At 38.0% G+C, this 23,681-nt stretch overlaps 1 protein-coding gene across 1 annotated transcript in view; it reads left to right on the forward strand.

Moving 5' to 3' along the window:
- ADCY2 (adenylate cyclase 2) overlaps positions 1 to 23,681 on the forward strand; it is a 225,914-nt gene that overhangs the window by 156,144 nt on the left and 46,089 nt on the right. The window contains exons 10-15 of the mRNA XM_086468986.1: positions 181 to 357; positions 1,649 to 1,692; positions 2,592 to 2,672; positions 8,043 to 8,112; positions 10,177 to 10,274; positions 16,523 to 16,607. Coding sequence (XP_086325112.1) covers positions 181 to 357; positions 1,649 to 1,692; positions 2,592 to 2,672; positions 8,043 to 8,112; positions 10,177 to 10,274; positions 16,523 to 16,607 — 555 coding nt within the window. The remainder of the gene's footprint in view (positions 1 to 180; positions 358 to 1,648; positions 1,693 to 2,591; positions 2,673 to 8,042; positions 8,113 to 10,176; positions 10,275 to 16,522; positions 16,608 to 23,681) is intronic.

Below are 23,681 nucleotides of genomic sequence, written 5' to 3' on the forward strand. Positions count from 1 at the left end.
TGCTCTTCAGAAATAAGTCTCTGATATTTCCCAGCAATATCATTAAGAATCGCAGGTTCTTAGCATCTCTCCATTTTTAAGTTCCTAAGCATGCAGATATGTGGTACCAGATGATGCGCTACAGCTTCAAAAGGTAATGAACAGCAAGGCTGATGTCACCTTTCATTCTCTGTCAACCAGGGAGAGAAGCGAAGCCCTCAGCACCACATTAGACCTCGACATACTCTTGATGGAGCCAAAATGAGAGCTTCTGTCCGCATGACCCGGTACCTGGAATCCTGGGGAGCAGCCAAGCCATTTGCACACTTGCACCACAGGGACAGCATGACCACTGAAAACGGCAAGATTAGCACAACAGTAGGGGCCTACTTATGTCATTTCATACAATTTAGCAGTATTTGAAAGGAAGAAGGTGCTCACTGCTAAATACCTGGTTATTTCTGGTAGAAGAAGATACGTGTGTTTGTACAGGGCATACACCTAGTGAAGTTGCTGGGAGCTTTTTCATTGGCATGTGAGCTTTGGATTAGACTCTTAGGAGCCACGTCTTGCTATAAGTGCATCTCTGAATTATAAAGAGTCCAATATACTTACTAAAATACACAGGATGACCCTCTGAGCTTGAGCCCCAGTCACAGCATGTAGAGTGGCTGCTGTTCACCTTGTGGAAAGACATTTTGAACACAAAGCCAGAGTGCTACACCTTTGGGAAGGAGCACTGGATGCAGAGACATTCCCTGAGATTTATTGGATATTTAGACATTCTCCATTTGGAACATGGCCAAACCTGGAGCAAAGGCTGTGAAGTTAGAATATCCCTGTGGTACCTGGAGTGGACTTTATTAGAAGAGTTCTCTGAGAACCAAATCTATACTCACTGTAACATCTGCCTTTTGAAGGTGCACTAACCACTCATCAGCTGTGGCTGATGGCCTGAGTTTCACAGTGCTGTAGTGCAATGTTACATCTCTTACACTGAACAGAAAAGATTTCTTTTTAACTTTGCTAACACTGTTTTGCTGCTGTCAGTCCACAGTTTGTACATTGCATTATCTTCTATTTCTAGGATGCAGAAGTAAATTCCAGTAGGTTTCAACATTGGCGTTCAGTTTTGTTCCTGTTACATATGAGAACATAGGATTGAGCCATCTAACCCATCTTGTTCAATAAATAAAGTGCATGAGAATGTGGATTATGATGCATTCATTACAGAAAGTACCCAGCCATCACTATTAATCACAAAATAAATGTGGCTGTGGTGGCTGCTGTTGCTTATCAATAAAAAATAATGACTGTTGCCTGTATTTGGCCACTCAGGCCTGGGTTTTTTTGCTGACGTTGGCAGGAGTTCAGGCTACATTAAAACAGTGGTGACTTTGAGCAGTGACTTTCTAGTAAAGCCAATCATTCTTGGATTCAGACTGTTGTATTCGTTATTTAGTGTTTATAATGATAGCTCAGTTTGTCTCCAGGTCACTCCATCTTCACTCTTGGCTGGATTTTTCTTTTAGACAGTTTTAATCTAATGCTAAAACTATTTGTATTGGAAACTCTTCTCCTTACTTGACCCTGTTTTCAACACTATTTTTAAAGCAACTTAATGTCATCATGCTATTATAGTTCATAGGTATTTTCTTTTGTTTTTTAGGATGTTCCCATGGGGCAATATCATTTTCAGCGTTGCAGAGAGAGGTAAATTAATTTTTAAAAATAACTTGCTAATATAAAGTACATATATTTTTATATATGTATTCATATGCATTCATATATATATATATAAGACATGCTTCCAAATATTGAGGGGCATTTCTCACCCAAACTATTTAAGTTTTCAAGAGGGAGAGATGTAATCTGGCAATATTTGAAATACCCCATTTTTAAGGAGAGCACTGCTGAAAGGACTGATGATGTTTGCAGTAACATGTTAGCAAGGACAAACCCATTCTGATGATCCTCTATTGGGTTCATCCTAAGTCCATTGAAAAGAAAAGATTCTTTTTTTCATTGCAGTTGTGTTGTAAGTTATAAATGGGGAAACATCACACATGTTTGAAACTAATTTCAGACTTGGTGCTCAATTTTCTTATCAAAAGTAAAAAATATTCCAAGAAAAGAAGAGTTAACAGGCTTTCGGTAGAGAATATGATTATGCCTCAGTGCACTGTCACATTATTGCTCATGATCACACAATTCTGTCAGGGATTTTTAAAAGTATCTACAAGAAACAGGAATGTTGCATGAATTTGAGCATATTCCCATTCTTTTTCATGAATTCATAACACTGTGGAAGACTTTGCTTCAAGTAGAATTTCTTGAACTCTCTTGGTTTGTTTTTTTTTTTACTAAATGTTTTTCTGTGTTTGTTTTTCAAGTGCTTCGTAACAGCTAAACTCTAGAATTTTGTGTGTGGTTTTGTTAAAAGCTCATGAGGCTCAATATGCCTGAAGCCTATAGTTGCTATTGTAGCATAATTGTTAAAAAATTGTTATTATTCTCACAAGTTTATGCCACTATCACCCCATTGTTTAAAGTTAATGTTTATTAACAGTGTAATGGTTTTCCAAAGTAACATCCCACATTTTTAACTTTAGAACAAAATCACAGAAGAGAAGGTTTGAGGAGGAACTGAATGAGAGGATGATCCAGGCCATTGATGGAATCAATGCTCAAAAGTATGTTTTTATCCTTTGCTGTCTCCTTCCTTCAACTTTGACATAAATCTTCAACAGAGGGTAGTGTTTACTGTTTCTCACTCCTACATGCACACAGAAGTCTGGAAACAGTAAAGGTGTCACTAATAGGAAGCTCTGCACATTGTGAAGATAGACTGTACAGTAACATTTTCTGCTATATGGGATAAGACAGTGCCTGTGAGTCATGGTGTGACAGAGGTTTTGGCTTGTCTTGGTCTTCATGGCAAAAGGATTTTTGCTCTGTAACTGTTCGTATCTGTGTGCTCATAGCCGTAACTACAGAATTGTTTTATCTGAGAGCAGAGAAGTGAGACACAAGAAATAACTGGCTCGGGAATCAGAATGATCTGAAAATTGGTGCTTCACAATTGTCACAGAAACATCTCCTCAGACTTAGAAACTTTCCCTAAGATCATAGTTTAGTATCTCTGTGTCTCAGATGGTTGGTTGATTTCTTAGAGAAGGCTAAGCTTGATGGCGTATTGAAATTGTTGGGGGGGGCAGCGTAGGGGGCATGCAAGTTGACATGTATTTTTCCCGTGTCCTAGGAAGAGCTGGAGGTGGTATTGATGCTCTCCGTTTGCTGGTGAATAGATAAGACTGAGAGAAAAATCAATACCAGTCCAAAATAAGTGTTCAGGTTTCGTCTATTTAAGTATGAATTAAGGGAATTGCACTTCAAAAATGTGGGCAATAATTGTGGTGAATTACATGTTTTCCCCCTACTTCTGTTATTCAGAATCTTAATCAGCTGAATGTTATGCCTAATTATTAAATGCTCATATGTCACATTTGGGTTTTTGCATCTGATAGTCCTATTAAAAGGTACTTGGCTCTAGGAAAATATTTTTCAGTAATTATTTATAGAAAGGAGTGTTGATAGTTATAGGTCGTACAAAGAATACAGTGAAAGAGGGTAGGTCATGTGATAGACAAAGCCTTCTGATTATACTAGACTTGCCTAAAACAGCTATATAAATTTTGGCAGTTTTTATGTGCCTTCACGTACACTTGCTCTGACAAGTGGATTGTAAAAATGATGGTTTGATGTCAAAAGTAAAGTATCTGTATAAATGCATTAAAATAAAGTATTGGTATGACCATACTGTATGTTGTTTTACCTCAGAGAATCCCTGTCTTGTCTAATTAGTGCATAAAATTCAGAGAAACTTGGGGATAAAAGACATTTGTGTGATTAAAAAAGGTTTCTGAAAAAGTTTCAGTGCATTTTGTGAATTACATGGGGAACTGCATAAAGAAAAGGAATGGTCTTGCATATCAGAGAGGCTGAATGCCACCTTCCAAAACTAGATTCTCTACCTATCCCTGTGTTCATTTGCTGAATGGATCACTTAAATGCTGTTATTCAATTGGGTACCTGAGATAAGTTGTCAAGAGTGCTGATTCCCCAAACAGAAAGTTAATTCAATAATATTTTAACTATGTCAATGCTAAGCACTCAGAAAAAAATAGGTAAAAGGTTTGCTACATTTAGGACACAAAACTATCATTTTTTTTGTTTTCTTTATAATTGTGTGGGGGGGTTGTGCCTCAATTTTTCGGCTATAAAATGGAAATAACACTATCAACTAATCTAATGGAGTGGTTGTGAAGCTAAATTTTTTGCTTTTATGAATCAAGAAGCAAACTTTTAAGAAAATCTATGACAAAACTTGTATTTCTAAATGTTTTTAAGTGTAAAGTTTGGACTGTATAGTGAATAGGTCTATGACTGAATGAAGAAAATTGAGAAAAAAAAAACCAGTATCACACATAAAATATGTTATTAAAATTCCCATTCTTTTAACCCTTTTAATTAGAAAATTGCATTAATAATATTCAGTTCAAATAATTCAAAAGCAAACATTCATTGTACAGAGCCATTGTTTCTTCCACCCTGAAGCAAAGGTCTGGCTTTTTCATCCATGTCACTGTTTTTTGCCGTGTGTCATTCTGTGAAAAAAGTAGCTCCAAGCAAATGGCCATAATATGTGGGTCTTTGGACATTACATGCCCAGGTGTTTAACAGCCAGTAACTGGAAGATAAGGGAATATAAAGTCCAGATCTTCTTAGTCCAAGACAAAGCTGTTGTCCAGATGAATCACTGTTTTTACACAGTGTGGAATAGAGCAGTGCATATTGAAATGGTACCTCAGGTTTTTAACGCAGGGTAGTGTTTTCTCTGGGCTCCCTCCCTCGCTGTTTTCCCGCTGGTTCACAAGCTGGCTTAGCTATCTTTCCACAGAACTGCCAGGCGCCACGTGCACACGCTGTCAGTAACTCAGGGTGTCTGGGTTAAGTTCCTTCTTCTGGAATGCAATTGGAACTGTGGCATCTAAAAAGCAGCCTGCTGGCCTTATAGCGTGGTTCAGAGTAGCAGGTTTGGTTGGCAACACTCCTTGCAAAGTTGCATAAGGAAAGTTATAACCTATTTATTTGTTATTATTCTGGTAGAGGACTACATTAAAAGATACATAAATGCAGATTTAAAAGAGCGAGTGAGGAACAAAGAGCTTCTGTCTCCCAGCTGAGTGCTTTAACCGTTAGGGTGTAACACCATACCTTCTCCACGCGTTTCTTTTACCCATACCGTGAACAGTGTTCCTGGCTGCAAAGAGCCTGTCCTGCACAGGAGGGGGATGAGGTGCTTTAGCTCTGCCACCCTGAACTTGGTGGTTAGGGCAGTTCTGTAGGACGTGTGATAGGTGGATAGCAATCGGCTAGCTAAAGATATACCTACAGAGGGAGCTAAACTAAAGTTGTTTGCTCTTTGATGAGTAGGCTACTGTGTCAAGGAGACACACTCTCTTTCCTCTCTTTTTTCTTTAAGTCATGGTGGCTGCTTAATTCCTTGCTGTACATTGTCAGTACAAGACCTGTCAAACCACACGCCTCTGTGGATACAGGCAGAATTCAGCTGTCTGTCTGTGTTAGTCCTTGATTGCAAAGGAATTTAAACAGAAATTGGGTACCTAGCTTCCCAGGAGGCATATCCCCTTGTACTTGCAGAAACTTCCATAACTTTTAGGCTCGTCAGGGAGTCAGGTTGTAGGCAGAATTTTTCAGCCCTTATCTCTGTGCCAGAGGTATGTGACTTTGAGCTCCTTCTTCTGGACTTACTCTCCACTTACATTTGTCTGTGTTATACTGTTTCCTTCATCTCAGACTTCTTGCACTTGCTACTTAAAATCAGTAGTTTTTTCTGAGCTTTAAAGTAGAACTAAGAGCTCCTGAAAACGTGAGCCTTGTAATGTGGAGAATGAGGCAACATTTGCTCTAAATGGCACATGCGATCAAGTGTGTACAGACCAAATTAGACCTCTGGGAGAAGATCTGCAGACAGAACTTTTTAGCAGTGTGTTAATGGTAATTAAATCAATCTGCCTGACAGATACCATAAGAAAAAAAGGGAAATTAGTTAACAATTTGGAGAAGATTATTACTTTTTGTTTGGGTTTTTTTTTTTTTTTTGGTAACTAAATGGAAAAAGACTTGCACTTATTTTTCACAGTTTACCAAAAATTTTGCAGAAACTGAATGTTTTCTCCAGTAGATTACAGCTGGACCCAGACAAAATCATGCTATTTGTACAATAGCCTATCATATCTGTTTCTTCTCAGAATCCTGTGATCAGGCGTAGATGTGAGCCATTGCAGAGCAAATGGGGAAATACATTTTTGAATTAAGCATACCTAGAAATGAGTAAGTTTTCAGTCCCTTTTTTTTAATGAAACTGGTTGCACAGGAACAGGCATGGTCTCCCAGGCAAAGAAACAAATATTTTAGATTTCACAACTTAAAGCTAATAGCTTATGCTCCACTCTGTCCACTCCTGTTCTCCCAGGACCTTAATTTAGTATGTATTCCACTGTGGTTCATTGCTGCTACCTATTTGCCTTGTAGCCTGTCAGTTGAGACATTCCCTTTGTTTATAAAGCATTAGCTACACTACTAGCTTAGACCCTAATTTAAAGTTATTGCTGGAAAGGTTGTAAAAAAATCTTAAGCCCTGCTATTATTGTTCAGGCTCAAATATTCCGTGTTCACAGAAGCAGTCTGCTTAAATATTTTTTTCAAATTTGTCTAGTCCCCTCGAGGTGCAAGCAGCCTAGCCCTCTTGAAATTTAAATATTCTGTTGCGAGTGTCCGTTAAAATAAATGTAGATTTTCATATTGGAACATTTCATTTTGTAAATATTATGTCAAGCTTTTGTTAAGATTCACTTCTTTTAAAATAGATTTGTCATTTCAATGGAAGTACTTATTATTTTGTATTTCTCATCTTTGAGCAGAGTTTTTATAATCAGTAAATGACCAAAGTCTACCTCTAGAGTACAGGGTCATGGTCAAGAGACTAATACAGCTCAAAGACAAAATCACTTCACCTCTTTAATAAAGATTTTTACATTTTCATTGGGGATACGAGTTCGTAAAGTATAATTGCTCTGCCACTTTTGCATATTGTAACAGTGCACTTCTTAAAGGTACCTTGTGAAGGACTGTTTTTATCTCAGGTTCTCTTCTGTGCGCTGGATATACTACAGTATTTTGGACATGAGTGGAATATCAATGTCAGAATTACATCGTATCAATCTCTCCCATGTTCAGTTTTGTGCACCTCAATACAAGAAGGTCATTGAGGTGCTGGAGAAAGCGCAGAGAAGGGCAACAAGGATGATGAAAGGCCTAGAGAATAACTCTTATGAAGAGCGGCTGAGGGAGCTGGGGCTATTTAGTCAAGAAAAGGAGGCTGAGGGGAGACCTTATTGCTCTCTAAACTACACGAGAGGACGTTGTAGAGGGGTAGGTGCTGGTCTTTTCTCACAGGTAATCAATGATAGAATGAGAGGAAATGGACTCAAGCTGCACCACGGTAGGTTTAGGCTTGACATTAGGAAAAATTTTTTCACTGGAAGGTTTGTCAGACACTGGAATAGGCTGCCCAGGGAGGTGGTTGAGTCACCATCCCTTAGTGCATTTAAAGGTCGTTTAGACGTGGTGCTTGGAGATATGGTTCAGGGGTGTGCTTGGTAGAGTAGGGTTGATGATTGGACTTCATGATCTCAAAGGTCTTTTCCAACCTGATGGTTATCCTTAGGAATGATCCACCCCAAAAAAAATGGTTCATCTGAGCCTTTGTTTCCTGTGTACGTTAGCAATAGGAGTCAAAAGGGAGAGGGAATTTGTAGTTTCTGCTTTTACTGTCAGTGCAATTTACCCTATACATTGCAAAATACAAGAATTTGATTTATTAAAAGTGATTTTCTTATTTTGTTGCATTTTAGTAATGTAAAAAGACAGGACTACTTTATTCTTATGTCAGTTATAATGTTCCTTTTCTCTTCTAGGCAGTGGCTTAAATCTGAAGACATTCAAAGAATATCACTTCTTTTCTATAATAAGACTCTGGAAAAAGAAGTAAGTTATTTTCACTGCAAATTCATGGTTGATTCCTTCTTTGCCCCATCCTTAATGAGGCTTGTATTCCTTGCTTTTATAACACAGAGCCATGGCCACAGCACCTCTCCTGTAGGGAGAAGTGCTCAAACCTTACAGTAATATTTTAGCTCATTTAAAGAAGAAATTTTATGAATGTAATGTCTGAGACTGTAGGGCTCGGCAGTTGACTTGAATTTCTTGAAATTTTCATAGTTCACAGAAGTGGGAGGAGGTTTGATAGTCCAAATTTGGTGTAACTGGAGCAAAAAATTCCTAAGTTCCATCTCCTACGTGCTCAAAAGGCATTTATCAAACTCCATGGGTTTAAATTTTTTTCTTTTGCCATGTCTCAAAGATTCCACCTGTAGTAATGATAGTCTTGTAAAGCTATCAGTTGCTTGTTGGTTTTCTCCAAATGCACTTGATGCTCACAGTCATTCTGGGGAAACGATGCTATAAATGTTTTTTAAGAAAAATGCATAGCTGACTTGGATGTAACACACTAAATGTTCTTCTTACTAATATGTCTGATAAAATAGGTTTTGAGACATGTACGTACAGATGGAGTAAATGATAATGTTTCTAGTCCTTGGAGTAATGATCAGAATGAAAGATTCCTTCCTTTCAGGTGACTGTCATGACCACTAGCCTAAAAAGTCAGGCCTTGTCTTTGTTTTATGGCCTTGTAGAGCTTGTGTGTATTTCTACATACTGACACAGCTTCAGCAGGAGGACTGGACAGTTGCCTCTTTCTGCTTTCTTATAAGCATAGGGCAGCTGGTAGCTGAACAGTTATGCTGTTCTTCAGGGAAGTAAGAGGTAGATTTGACCACAACTGGCTGTATAAATGAGTGAACATGATAAGAATGGGGTAGAGCAAGTATTACCATACTGTGTTCACACTGTACAGCATAGGTGCAAGTATCCTCTCGGTCCCATGTGGTGGGATACCTACAAAAATAATTAAATATGTATTTTTCAGTTCAAAGCATCTCAAATAATTTTCAGATTCTTTCACATCTTAGCAGAACAGAACAGTGTTCTTACAGCCAGATGCCAAAGGCATGTGTTGTATGCCCTTGGCGATGCATTAAGGTGAGAAAAGTTTCAAGGCTTGTTGAGGCTGTTTAGAAGACGGCATAAGAACAAAGCTGGAACTGTGTGGTGTCGTACATAGTGTTTAAAGGGCACACTGAGTGGATCCGAGGTACACATTGAGATTTTAATGTGGGTGGTACTAACCAATAAATCCTGAAAGAGAACTTGAGAGAAAACCGTCATGTGTGCACTTTGGACAATCAAGGAATCAGGACTTGGGAGAAAATCAGGAAGCCAAGTTATTCGGCTCTGTAGATGCTCCCTATAGGAGTGTAATCTCTTTTAGACTGTAGGATGCTATGGAACAGCAAAGAACTAATTGTTCCTTTTGGATTCAGCTTTATAATATATTTCGTCACTGCCTTTTAATGACTCACCAGTCCAGTCTTGACTTTAAAGAACTCAGTAAAAAGCCTGCTTTTGATGTAAAGAGGAGCTTTACAGGCCCTGTAGGACCTGAAAGGATAGCAAGGTAATAAAGCAAAATAATTGTTTAACCTAAAGAGTGAGTTGCCTGACTTCATTGGGAAATGGCTGGAGAAGTGTGAAACACAGAAATTAATTTACAAATGGGTTGGAGTTTTTTGAGATTGTAACAGCAGCTCAAGGTCCAAAGTTTCTAAAAATATTCTTAAAATGCTTGCACGTTATTTTTAAATTAAATTTTTTATGATTACTTTGGGATAGTCCTATTCTACGGAGAAACGAGACGAAACCATTTGACATGGCTAATTAAGCTGTTCTTCAAGAAGTAAAAAGGTTCAATACTGTGCCTGATAATCCCTAGCCCTAGGTGGGTGGATGTGGAAGTCATTGAACAACAGGAAAATTATTGTGGTTAAAGACTGCCTATACATATCTGCATCTTTAAGCTGAAATTTCAGTTGGGTGATACTTTATGTGCTTTGGAAATTGTGGTTTTAACATTTATTTTTTTTCTTCTAGTATCGAGCAACCACTCTGCCTGCATTTAAGTATTACGTGACTTGTGCCTGTCTCATATTCTTCTGCATTTTTGTTGTACAGATTCTGGTATTGCCAAAGTAAGTGGTATTTAATGTGTACTCATTCCTATGTATATTTGCTCATTATTATAAAAATAAAAGTGTATAAGTAAAAGGTTTTGTAATTGTCAGATTACAGAGTTGAATTCATGGAAATGAAATTGAACAGGGGAGATTGAGGATTGCAGCCCATTTTCAAAGTTATGCTCGTTTCTAATTTCAAATGCTGTTGATAGCGTGGTGCCAAGCATTAGTATAAATTCTTCATTCATTTTAGTTTTTCTCTTTGCATTTAAAAATGTGTGATGATGACAGGAATGAAATTCCTGTGTGTAGAAAAAAGTAATACAAGCTATACGTTTGTGCAACTAAAATTGCATATAAAATAAATGTGACAATAGGACATTGAAGTGGGACAAAATGGATTGTAGAATTTGGGCTGTGATTAAATAAATATATTTAAGATATTACTGTGACAATACTGCTCTATTCAGCATGCACACAGAGCATTACTATTCATAAAATGTCTCTTTAAAAGTAATTCTAAAATATAGTCAATTGCTGGAATAATTATTTTTATCAGAATTTATATATTATGAGCTAATTTATATTTGTGCTTAGAAATCAGGTATCTTTCTATCTGTGTGTATTCTAGAAAGGCCGGGAAAACCAGAAGACAGTTCCAATAAAGAATATTTTATTAGACTTCTTAAAATGGAATTTTGTTGTTGACTGTTTACATAGTGGAAAGTTGATAGCTGTTTTACAGCAATTGTTTCCAACGCCAACGCGTTGTATTCCCTGTGATACAGTATTTCTTGACTCATAGTGTTTTCTCCTGCGCAATGCTTTCAGGAGGAGTACTTATAACCTCAGTTGATTGATTGGTCTTGTGCTGTAGTGCTTACTCACATTTTCGTTCAAAGCCAGAAGGAACTGTTAGGTCATTATAAATTGACTTTCCATACTGCAGACTTGTTTTATAACATGTATAAAGTTTTATGGACTTCTATTGAGATGTTACAGCATTTACTTTGCAAAGGGTTTCCCTGCTAGTTTATGACATGGAGACACAAGCTGCAAAAGGACACTCTTCCAAGAGTTCAGCAGTATCCTGCAAATGATTCAGTCTGACTTTAGGCATTACTATTGACCAATTTTATTTGTCATTTTGCATGAGTATCTTTTACAAGCTCGTACAGCATTTGATTAGTACAGGAATTAGTTCAGGGAAAGTCGTGGTTTGTGATATACCAAAACCCCAAACTTGGATCTGACTATTCTCTTCCAGCAATATGATTTATGAATCTGGTTTTATGTCTTGATTTCAGTCATGAAAATGAATTTAGATACATCACCTATCATACATGTAGTAAGATGCTCACTTTGCTATATCCTTATTATATCTCTTAAACTGATTGTGTAGCTCATTAAACTATATCAGATACTTGAAATAAGTGAGCTCTAGAGAGCTGTGGAACTAAGGAATGTGTCCTCCGACTTGTAAAAGCATATGCTGATATTACATGATCTCATTCTAACATCAAAGCAAAAGTTACGCATGATTTATCATTTCCATTACCAAAACGTAAATTATCTTTTGGTCCTTTTATAGGGCTGCATATAAATTGTAAAAGCAAGAGTGTAAAATCAGGTATTACCAACGTGAATGATATTCAGCTTCAGCTTCAGGGGGTCTGTGGTTTAGTTCAAGAGATGCAAAAATGGAAGACAGAAAGGCAAGGTATTCTACAGGCATCTGCACCTTTGCTGGAAAACTGGGAAATCACCAGTGTATGAAGTCATCACAAATGTAGCTTAAATTGAAAATACTCCAGTGCTGCAAATGTTATTTCCTTCCAGCAATCATCAGTCAATCAATCAATCATAGTTTAGTCTAAAATGCTATTTAGCTTTTTTTTTTCTTTCAAAAATTCTACAGGATTTTTGAATGGTGATTTAATGAAGACAGGGAGATAAACTACATCCGTCATTGGGTTTTATTGATTCGCTATTCCATTAAACTGGTCTTGCAGCAGTGTAATATCAATTATTTCTGTGCAGGAACACCACCTGCTGCTTTAAGTATATTTGGAGATATTTGATGGTGAGTAACATCCAGCAAGTTGCAAGTAATAAGTAATATCTCCAAGATCACAAGACATTTATTTCAAGGCTGGAGTAGTTTATTAATGTTTTAATTTTCACGGGATCAATAAACTGATGTGGTGTTTTCATAATAAACTTTAAACAAAGTGGTAAATATAAATTTAATCAAGTAAACAATATCTTAGGGTGAAATGTATCATGAGGTGTAGGTCTTTATTGTGACATTAAAATGACAGCAAATCTCGATCATTACATTTCCTTGGAACAGGCCTTCTGTGGCTCTCTAGCAGTCTTGGTTTACTAAGTGACAGAAGTATCTCTAGTAATTCACGACAACCCTGCTTTCTTTATTTAGGGAAATGGACAACTAACATGGAATTGGTAGGGTTCTTTTTTGAAATGCAAACTGGTGAATTGATGAAAGTATGTTCCTGTTGAACAGGACTTACCTCTTTGCTGTCTGAGGCTGCTATGTTCAAGAAACTGTGTCCTTTTGTCCTGAGTCATGCCAAACTAACAATTAGCTTGTTCTGCCCACGAAAAGTGATTAGGAGGCCTTAACATAGTATTTCGAGTCAGGCACAGCTGAATTTCTTCATAGAAAAGGTAGTACTTAAAAAATCCATCTGAAAGCAGGCATGTAAAATATAAGACAGTATAAATGAAAGAAAACCACCATTACTAGATATTTTTCTGCTATATCTGATTTAAAAAAAAAACTCAGGTGGAGTTATAATACTCAAATGATTTTTCTTAACACTGAAACTGCCATAGGGTTAGTCTACATAGCCTTTGAATCCATCGAAGGCTTAGTGAAAGCATCAGTCAAGTTAAGAAAGAAATAGCTACTGGCTACTATTAGATACAAAAAAAGTCTGAATTCAGTATTGTCTTGTGTTATTGTCATTTGTAATTACTTGATTATGATTTTATCGCCTCAAGAGAATTTGCAATCAAATAGTTCAAAACATAAATGTTAATCACTTGTCAAGCTAAGGAAATTCTCTACACCCATTAAGGGACAAGTGCCATAAGTCACATATTTTCCTGAAAGTTAGAAAATAATATGTTCTCTTCTCCATTTTCAGTATCTTTATCTTCATAATAAGTTTTTGTTTTTCAGTTAAAATGTTTCCAATAAGACATAAGTATGTATAAATACTTTTTTTCCCCCCCAATCTCATACCAGCAGATAAAATGACTTATTCAAAACATGTTTACTGATGAAACCAGGAAAATATGAGAAGGACAGCCACGATCATAAATTATTTAGACTTGGAACTATCTGCAGCCTGGGAAGTTCTCCTATTGTTTCCTCAGTTTTAAACTCTGTCCCTCTGTAGGTTATTGTCAAGGCTTGTCCTGTCAGGGTTCCTGGTGACCACAGCAGAGAGCAGACCTTTCAGAAATTAGCTCATTCCCTGAAGCGTAGGAAGAGGCAGGTAGAAAGTTAGCTGGCTTGTGGGATCCCGGGTGCTCTTCTGACAAAATGGTTTGCCTGAATCTGTCAATGCAATGCATTTGCTGCCTTGTGCAATGCGTTGGATGACTCTACACAATAAAGGCAAGATTAGTTTACTGTAAAGACCTGTACAGTTTTTGTAATGTTCCAGTGACAAAAAATAAATGCATGTTACGGCTTTCCTATGGTCGTTGCTTTCTTATGGTGGCACTTAATTTTTACTATTTTGCTTCCCATTATAGCATTTTCAGCCTGCTTCTTTCCTTCTAGGAGCAGCATGAAAACTATTTCATCTTAGCCTAGCTGGAGTCCTGCTGTTCCCAGAAAAGAAGGAGGTGTGGGGAGCAAAAATCTTAGAGCATTTTTTCTCTGTATTCACCACTCAAATGCGGATTCTAAGATACCACTTTTCCTTATCCTCAGTCCTTTTTTTCTCTTTGTCCTGATGATCACCTTGCTATGTAATTCTTTTTCTTGTGCCACCTCAGTAACATCATTGATCACGCAAAACAGCTACAAAGACCTTTTGTTCTTGCCTATTGCCCGTGTGATTAAGTACTCTTTGCATAAGCTCTCCTTATGCCATGTTAGTTTTGTTTCCCTTGCTCTTCAGTTTCTCTCACAAACATCTTCCTTTCTTCTTCTACAAGGACGCACTCCAAACTTGACTCATAAGACTATTCTTGTGTTGAATCATTTCTTAAGGTGTGCAGGCTCCTTTTTTGTATCCTTCGTATCAGAGAAAGAATAGCAATAGTTTGAAATGCAAGAATGGTTACTTACATCTTACTGAAGGACATAGATGGTTGGAAGTCTTTATGTATATATATAAAATAAACCTGTTAAGTATATTTCTTTTCTTTCATGTCTTCCGTTGCTTACTGGATTTTAAATTACTAAGAGTAGAGGCTCTAGTTTTACATATTCTGATGTACAGCTTGCTGTATCAGTCTCGATGAGACATTCTTGGAGAACATGTATTCATAAGCAATAATGATTTTCAAATAACTTCTAAAAGAAACGTTATTTCAAGATTAATATATGTTGTGAATTGCCAGTTGTTTGTTTTTCATCAGCTGCTCACACTAACCCAAAATCTGATGAGCACTTAGCATATTAGAGTTTCTCAGAATGATTGTCAGGGAAGCTCATAAATTACTCTCAAAAATGCTTTTAATGGCAGCAGTACGGCATCAAATTGGTTTGTGAAGTTAATGCTTTTTTGTTCTTTCCTGAAAATAGCTTCTATAACACTGTTGTTAAAACAGATCAAAATGTTTTCCAATATTTGTGCATAATCTAAGGAAATTGATCCATAGAGTTCTACTCGTAAATTTTTAGTATTATAGTTTCTAAAATGTATATATTTGAATTGACGTGGCATCTCAAAAGACAGAGATGTATGCTTTTATTAATAATGTATTTTAATTCTGAATCACACGTTTATAGAGGAGCTATCTTAAATTGTAACATTTATTGTCATTTTGTGGAAAAAGCAAGTGATATAAAACTTACAAAACGTCATGCGAATGTTTCTAACACACAAGGTTTAATAAGATTTTTTTGGTGCTCAAGGGAGTTGAGGATTATTTTTTAATTCTGTAAAAATGTCAAATCTGTGGTTAAAACTGAAAGCAAGACACTCAGGTAAGGGACTTCATGACAGTATCTAGTTCCCTTGCTTAAACAACTCGGTTGATCCAGAGCTTCTGGTCTCCTCTTGGCATTCATTAAACATAATTAGGTCCCGCTGCAGCTTTCCCTGGGCAGCCATGCTGAGTAGCTCTCATATGGTGCCTGATGGAGCAATTACACTCCACTGTGATATTCATATAGAGAGATTTCCACATTTGCGGAATGAATGCCATGCACGGATTGTTACTGTATCCCTGTTTCTGTTTACTGAGTATCTGGTGATGCTATTTTGGATAGACTTTCCTATTTATAACACACAAGAAAAGGATGAGCTAGAACACTGAGTAAGGATGATTTGGGGAAAAGTTTAGATTACTCTTTTTTTTTCACTTAAAGTCTGTTGTTGTTTTTTCTTTTCTTTGTGGTATTTCATTTTCCTTCCTGTCGTGCCCTCCGAGACTTCAGAATCTACTGGCCAACCAGTCAAATTTGATAGAAAATGTAGTTTTCAGAGGTGTTTAATCCCTATCCATTCATGAAATAGCAGTCACTGTATCAGGGCCCTTGCTGACTGGGAGACTGCAGCATCACAGGTTCTAGCTGCAAGACACTGAAAACTGCTCATCACTGTCCCATGCTTTTGCTACCTTTGCAGGTGAATGTACACTACCAGCTAGTTTATTTTGTATATCTATTAGACTCTCAAATAATTAGAAAATCAAGAGCATAAAAATAAAGCAGTAAGTGGCTTCTTTAATACAGGCTTTCTAAAATAAAAACAAAACAAAACATTGCTGCTGTTTATGTCATTTAAATTATTTCTGTGAAAATTATTATCTTCTCATGTAAATAGTTTCACAAAGCCTGGAGTAAAGCCAATTCAGACATTCCTGAGTTGAGAAAATGGCAGGAATAGGCCTGTCATTCTCGTAAGGATTGGAATTGTCTTACCCTGGTGTTGATGTTTGGTAACATGGTAATGCACATGGTAATTTTTCGCATCATCAGTGTTAGTTGCAAAGAAAGGTTGTGCTACAAATGTGTAACAGAGAAATTAATTACTGTTTTCCTTTTCTTGTAGAACATCTATTCTTGGAATTTCATTTGGGGCTGCGTTTCTCTTGCTTTCCTTCATTTTGTTTATCTGCTTTGCTGGACAGCTTTTGGTAGGTATTCAAGGAAATGTAATCCAGTAGTTAATGGTTTCTTTTAAATAACATGTTCTGATTTTGCCAAGTCACTCTACCTTTGCAGAGTACCAGTTAAATGTGAAAGGTTCGCACACTCAGGCTTCTGAGGACTTTGTTTTGTCCATGTTAACTTACTGTAAAATGTCCTCATTTAGCTGAAAACCAGAAAATGCCTGTACAGTGACTGTCTGTACCTACACATATACTCTCTTCCCCCCATGAAGCTGGATCCTCTGAGAGGTTTGCATTATTGTTTTATTAATTGTATTTTCAAAAATTTTTGCTATTGTGCTTACAGGAGGTGAACCATTTTAGGGGTGCTTTAATTTGGGGGACCTTGTGTTTGTTTAAGTATTGTATAAGACCATTTTCTGAGTTTAGAGAATATTTCACGATACCAATTTAATTCAATATATAAAAATTTTATAGTAAAATTCTAATTTTACCATTGAGTGGTCCAGGTGTTATTGTAATGCCTATTAGTGTACCTAATAATGTGCTTGATTTGAGAACTTCACTTACTTCCAGATTTGGGCAAACCTTTCAGCATTTAACCATATAATTTACAAGTGTTACTGTCCTCCTTTCAGTTATAGATCCAACATATAACTCTTTTGAGAACAAGGTATTTCGGGATCTTTAAGACAGTGAATGCAATTTTAATTTGGCATGTGATCTGGAGTAAAACTATTTATATACTTGTCACTTAATCCCCACTTCTCCTTCTCTATCTTTACATCTTCGCACAAGCTCCCATGGAGAAAGCTGAGAGAAAGATCTTTTATAAAAGAGCAGAACATTCATATGGGAAAGACAATTACATCACTATACAGTAAAACAGTGAGGAAAGGTGGCCTGGCAGTTAAAGCACAAAACAGAGGAAGTGGGATCTTATAGTTTCTCCCTCTTCCCTTTTCAGGCTTGTAATTAACCAGGACATGTTTTTAAGAAAATGTAATTAATGTACATTTTAATTGTCTTTCCAGTAAGGTAGGGATGCTGCCACTACTCAGGAATTAATCTGAGATATAATGCAACAGTATTTTTAAATATTTTAAATCCTTAGAGTGAGGTTCTAGAGGTATTGCTATTACTTAACAGCAAAATTTAGTTCTGTTTGGTATTGACAGAAGAGTAAAATGATGGACTCAGAGTACTGCTCTTGAATAAGCAAATTGAAAACAAAATCCTTCAAGGAAAAGCCAGTCTTTTTCCTGTAGTTAAAAGAGCTGCCTATGAAAAGGTATCAAGAAGTGCTGGGACATACACTCTCCTGGGGCTTTCCTTATAGTGTAACTTAGGAGGAATGCAAACATATTTTTCTGCAATTAAAGGGATGGCTAAGCAAACGTCCCAAGTCAGAGTTGAGGAGTCGTGCCCCTTGAATAATATCTACCACCTTTCAGTGCTGTTTTTCCTATGCCTTGTATGTACATAAATACTTCCCAGAAATGGAGACCTATTACTGCATTTCTGTTGACTTGCAAGATGTCATGTTCTAAGCTAAATAGCTTAAAGAGGAGCTGTTTATGTCTTTATGAGTTCAGCTGCTCTAATGCAGAAGCTATTTTGCTAAGAAGCCTTTCAGCAAGTGGGTTTTGACCATAGTTGATGCAGCATGGTCTTTCCTTCACAAGCAGGAAAGAGCTGCTGTAAGGTGATGGATGAGAGGCAGTTAACAAAAGAGACAGTAGGTTTATGTTTCCCCTGTCCTCTCCCTAAGATTTCTTCCTTCATGTCAGAATCCAAGCATTGTTTTGCAGCTTTGACCAGAGTGACACCCAATGTTGTTTCACTAGCATGTCCAGTGCAATATCTGACCCAGAACTGTAAATGCTTTCTTTCTAGAAGAAAAAGCCTGGAATTCTCAAGCGAACAGGTATTAATGTCTGGGTTTTAACACTGCAGTGTCAGTGTTAACAGAAATCAGGCTTTGTTGTCCTAATTCTGATTGGGTTTGGGGTATTTTTTGCCAGCATAGATTTTTCCCACCTCTTTTTCTTAAGGGGTACATTTTGTATTCCCTTGCAGAATGCATGTAGCAAATGTGATTGTCCTCATGTATGCACGCAGCTGCACGTAATTACAGAGTTTAAATCACCAAATACCTCTCTTCTAACTATGCGCAAAAACAGGTGAGAATTTTTTGGGCCTGACTGACCCTGACAGATGTACTGTGGTGGGTTAGCCTTGGCTATGGGCCAGATGCCCACCCAGCTGCTCACTCACTCTACCTCCTCAGCAGGATGGGGATGGAAAATAGGATGAGAAAGCTCATGGACTGAGATAAAGGCAGGGAGATCTCTTACCAACTGCTGTCATAGGCAAAGCAGATTTGACTTGGGGAAAATAATTTGTTGCCAACTAAAATAGATTTGGGTAGTAAGAAACAAAAATAAGCATTAAAGCCACACTATTCATCCCCCCTCCCAAACTCAGCTTCACTCCTTCGCTCCAGAATGCTCTGCCTCCCCCCAGGCAGCCCAAGGAGGGGTGAATGGTACTCAGTACATAGACATTACTCTCTGCTGCTCTTTCCCTTCACGCTTTCCCCTTGCTCCAGCGTGGGGTCTCCACAGGCTGCAGTTCCTTCAGGAACATCGCCTGCTCCAGCGTGCGTGCTCCATGGACTGCAGTGTGGGCATCTGCTCCTCCTCCTCCTCCTCCAATCTTGGTGTTCCCTCTGCTGTTTCTCACTCTTTTTGTTCCCTCCTCCTCTCTCTGCCCAACATTTTCTGCCTATTCTTACCCAGGCTTTCCCTGAGGTGCCTGCCCATGGCTGAGGGGCTCAGCTGTGCCCCTGCTGCCAGCACCCAGGCACCGGCACATAAACTTGCAGTAGTGGTAAAGTGTCTACATGGCTGTTACAAGGTTTATAGAGTGGGACCAGCGATGTGCCCTCATGGCCAAGAAGGCCAATGGCATCCTGGGGTGTATGAGAAGGGGTGTGGTCAGTAGGTCAAGAGAGGTTCTCCTCCCCCTCTGCCCTGCCCTGGTGAGACCGCATCTGGAATAGTGTGTCCAGTTCTGGGCCCCTCAGTTCAAGAAGGACAGGGAACTGCTTGAAGGAGTCCAGTGCAGAGCCACAAAGATGATGAAGGGAGTGGAACATCTCCCTTATGACGAAAGGCTGAGGGAGCTGGGTCTCTTTAGCTTGAAGAAGAGGAAACTGAGAGGTGACCTCATTAATGTTTATAAATACGTAAAGGGCGAGTGTCAGGAGGATGGAGCCAGGCTCTTCTCAGTGATGGCCAATGACAGGACAAAGGGCAATGGGTCCAAGCTGGAGCACAGGAGGTTCCACATTAACATAAGGAAAAACTTTTTCACTGTGAGGGTGACAGAGCACTGGAACAGGCTGCCCAGAGAGGTTGTGGAATCTCCTTCTCTGGAGACATTCAAAACCTGCCTGGATGCATTCCTGTGTGATCTACTGCAGGTGGTCCTGCTCTGGCAGGGTGGTTGGACTAGATGATCTTTCGAGGTCCCTTCCAACCCCTGACATTCTGTGATTCTGTATGACCTGTAGTGCAGGCAAACACAGCAAAATCTAAGTTCAGGTTAGAACACCTGGCTGTCACGGCATTATGTGCTTGTCTCAATGCTTTGACACTTTGCCTGCTCAGTCTCCACCAATTATAAATGGCTGCCACTACTGCAGAGTAAGTCACACAGGAAACAACTTTGAACAAGTTTCTCTGTATGATTTTCATTTCATTGGTAAATTAAAAAAAAAAAAAAAATCCAGAGTGCAAGGCTAAAATTACTAGTGCTTACAGAATTTAATTACAGTATTTTAAGAAGAGCTTTATGCTCACTCTTTCGCTCTGAGTTCATTATTAGTTGGTTTTACTGTTTGGCAGCACTACAGTGCAGTCCGACTCAATCTGTTGTGGAACGATAATATCAGCCATTAAATAAGAATAGGAACGTTTCCATCAAACGATGCGGCAGACCGGCAGCCCAAATAACGAGGTTACAGACTTCCAGATCCTGCCTTTGTGGCCTGTTATCCCCTGCCAGTCTTGGGCAAACAGGCCGAGGGCAGGGAGGGCTGACAGTTACAGAAATGGTCGTTTGCCCATAGGCATAAAACCTTCATCAGTCCTAAATAAAATTGGCATACGTCCTGAAATGGATTTATATCTTTTCTATTCTCATTGCTTCTTTGTCCCTATGCACCTTTTTTTTCTTTTTTTTTACTCTTTTAGATAATCACAGTATTCAGACTTAAGATTATTTTTGGTCTCAAAGTCATTCTTGGCTTATATTTTCATCATGTTGGCTATTCTTTTTTATTAATTATGAAAATTTTCTTTCAATTTTCCTTGAGAGATTTCTTCCCAAATTACATGCAGATAGAGGACAGTGATTGTCCTTTAGCTCATACATTTTCTGTATTTCTTCTCATTGCCTTCTTGAAGTATAGACAAGTGTGAAATGCCTCAGACCTGGTAACTGTTCGATGTGCTTCACCTCCTGATGTGAATGAAAGGAAGCAGAGATCTGGTTACCTAAATGATACATTGGAAAATGTAATGCAATCGATAGAAAAAAAACTCAGTAAGCATGCAAAGGAAAGATCTCTGTGGTAGCTGAGGTAACCTGCTGAAGAAGTATTAGTCTCAAGCAGATGTGCTTTGCACACTGATTCTAATACTGTCTCAAAAATTTCTTTGCATTACCTGGGACATATGTGCACTTAGTTGATACCACATACTCTTTGTACCAGTTATTTTCCATTAATATGAAATGGCTTTTTTTGTTGAATATGTTTATACCTTGCAAACCTATTCAGCTACTTCAGCTAACGAGGAAGAATAGTAGTAATGATGTTTCTTTCCTGTCATCTCGTCTGAACATGTTTATAATCTCTCTTAAATACCCAGTTGATCCGTAGAATTAGCAGAACACGATACCAACAAAACAAACATCAGAAAATAATTGGCTCCACAGTTGAGAAAGATGTTCTGATTTGAGGTCACCAGAGCATCTAAGAAAGTGCAGCCAGTATATGAGCAGTCCTGCCCTTGCTAGAAGAGAGCGTGTTATATATTAGTTGCATTACACGACACCACTCTATAAAGAGTAATACACAATCTTTACCTTTGTTTTCAGGGATTTGTATTTTACTCTAAAGCAATTGGCGTTGGTACTTAACAGTCAGAAAGACTGTGTATACTTAAGATACTTAAAAGCTCTGCAAGAACAGGAATATCAACACCAGCACTACCTGGAATTATTTTTGACCTGGAATCTTACCTCTGATGTGAGCGTCTCTCTTAATGCAGACACAAATGAAAGATCAAGGCCCTTCAGTTTCTTCAATAGTAAGGCTTTCTTGTAAATTAAGATTAAAATAGAGGGAAGGCAGGGAGAACACAGAGAGGCACTTCAGCACCTACAGCAGGGTCCATGAAAGAAGCTCACCAAACCTTAAGTCATTCTGATGAGTCTCTAGCACAGGCACTGCAATAACAAATACGTCACCACTAGGTTAGGTACTGTGTTCAGACTTCAGGAACTGTTAGAAATTTCCTGATTTCAGTAACAAAAATCCTTCTCCTTACTCATTCTTGAGTTGTATGTTTATGACATGTTATGTGATTGTGACCGACAGAAGAGGTTGGCCAGCCTGATGAAAACCAAAAGTTTCTTATGTCTGTTGTGCCAATAGCTTCTCTTTTAATATTTTTTGATGAGTGAGACTATCTTGAATTTTTTTTAAATCTGGCAGTGCTGCCTTTTAGTGCCTTTGCCCAAGATGAGATTGTAAGTTACCTCCAAATAAAGAGATATCTGAGTGTGCTTCCTAACACCAACATCCACTATGCAAACAAGTTTCCCTGCAGTTAATTAATAAGAAGGGTGAAAGCAGAGACCATCCAGATTGTTTTGCAGGTTCTTTTACATGTATTACCTGAGAGGTGTTATCCATGATGTATAAGTACTACGAGTATGGTTATAGGTGAGGGCCCTTGTTGAGTGAGGCAGTTTTTGGGTGGTAGCATCTTACTTTGAGACCAAGACTTGGTCAACGTAGAATGTGGCATTCAGAACTCCTTCCTCTAGTTCAGTGCCCTGAGCACTGTCTTTAAAAAGTCATTCATGTTTGCTCTTTCTCAGTTGGCTCTTTAAATATTTCATGTGAAATAGAAAAACTTTGACCGTAGGGACTGAGAACATCTTACCTTGAAATAGCACATAACACAGCGACAAACGACAAACAAGCGTTTTCTTGAACGAGGAAAGCAGCACAGGAAGTGCTAGGACTGAACTCTGAGTGCCTAAAGGCATATTTATATGGCTCACTGCTGTGGTCTTTCCTTTGAACGAGATAGTTGAAGTGAACCACGTGGCCATTTTAACGTGACCCTTTGTGAAGGATAATAAAAACTGCAAAGTATGGTGGAATTCAAAATGTGATACTGAGTTTAGTTTTTCCTGTTATTTCTTTATTCAGGATTCCAGCTTTTGTCAAACCAGTTGTATCCGATAGAAGTTGAGTAGACTGTTCACCTGGATGCATTTTGTATGATTCAAAATGCTTAGGTTAGATTTCCAGGTTACCATGGAATTCAAAATCGTTGTGTTACGGAACTCGTTTTAGAAGTACTTTGGTCCTTTTTATCAACAATAGGATCATTAGAAAGTATATGAAGTATAAGCTTGTGTCTCTATACAAAAATCACTCTTCTCCAAGCTTAAGTCAGTGTAATCACGGTCAAGTAGTTCTTTGGATTTGAACTTTGGTGTCTTCTTGAAGTCTGAATGAAAACGAACAAGTGAAAAAAATCTGAATTTTCAGGCTTTTTGTTTCTCTTTATTTCATTTTTTGTAATATCAGTATTAGTAAAATATTAAGTTGTATTTGAATGCAAAATGAACAATAATAGAACTATAGAAAATGTGATTTACTGGCTTTCTGTAAATAAGAGGTCTTCAGTCAAGATGTTCCAACCTCTGTTAGCATGTGAAGAAGTGTGACAGCTCTTGCGACACTGTCTTTCATCTACAACATAGCTGTCACAATTAATTCTCTCACCAGTT

Source organism: Leptosomus discolor, chromosome 8 (assembly GCF_034619465.1).
Source record: "Leptosomus discolor isolate bLepDis1 chromosome 8, bLepDis1.hap2, whole genome shotgun sequence".
Classification (NCBI taxonomy): domain Eukaryota; kingdom Metazoa; phylum Chordata; class Aves; order Leptosomiformes; family Leptosomidae; genus Leptosomus; species Leptosomus discolor.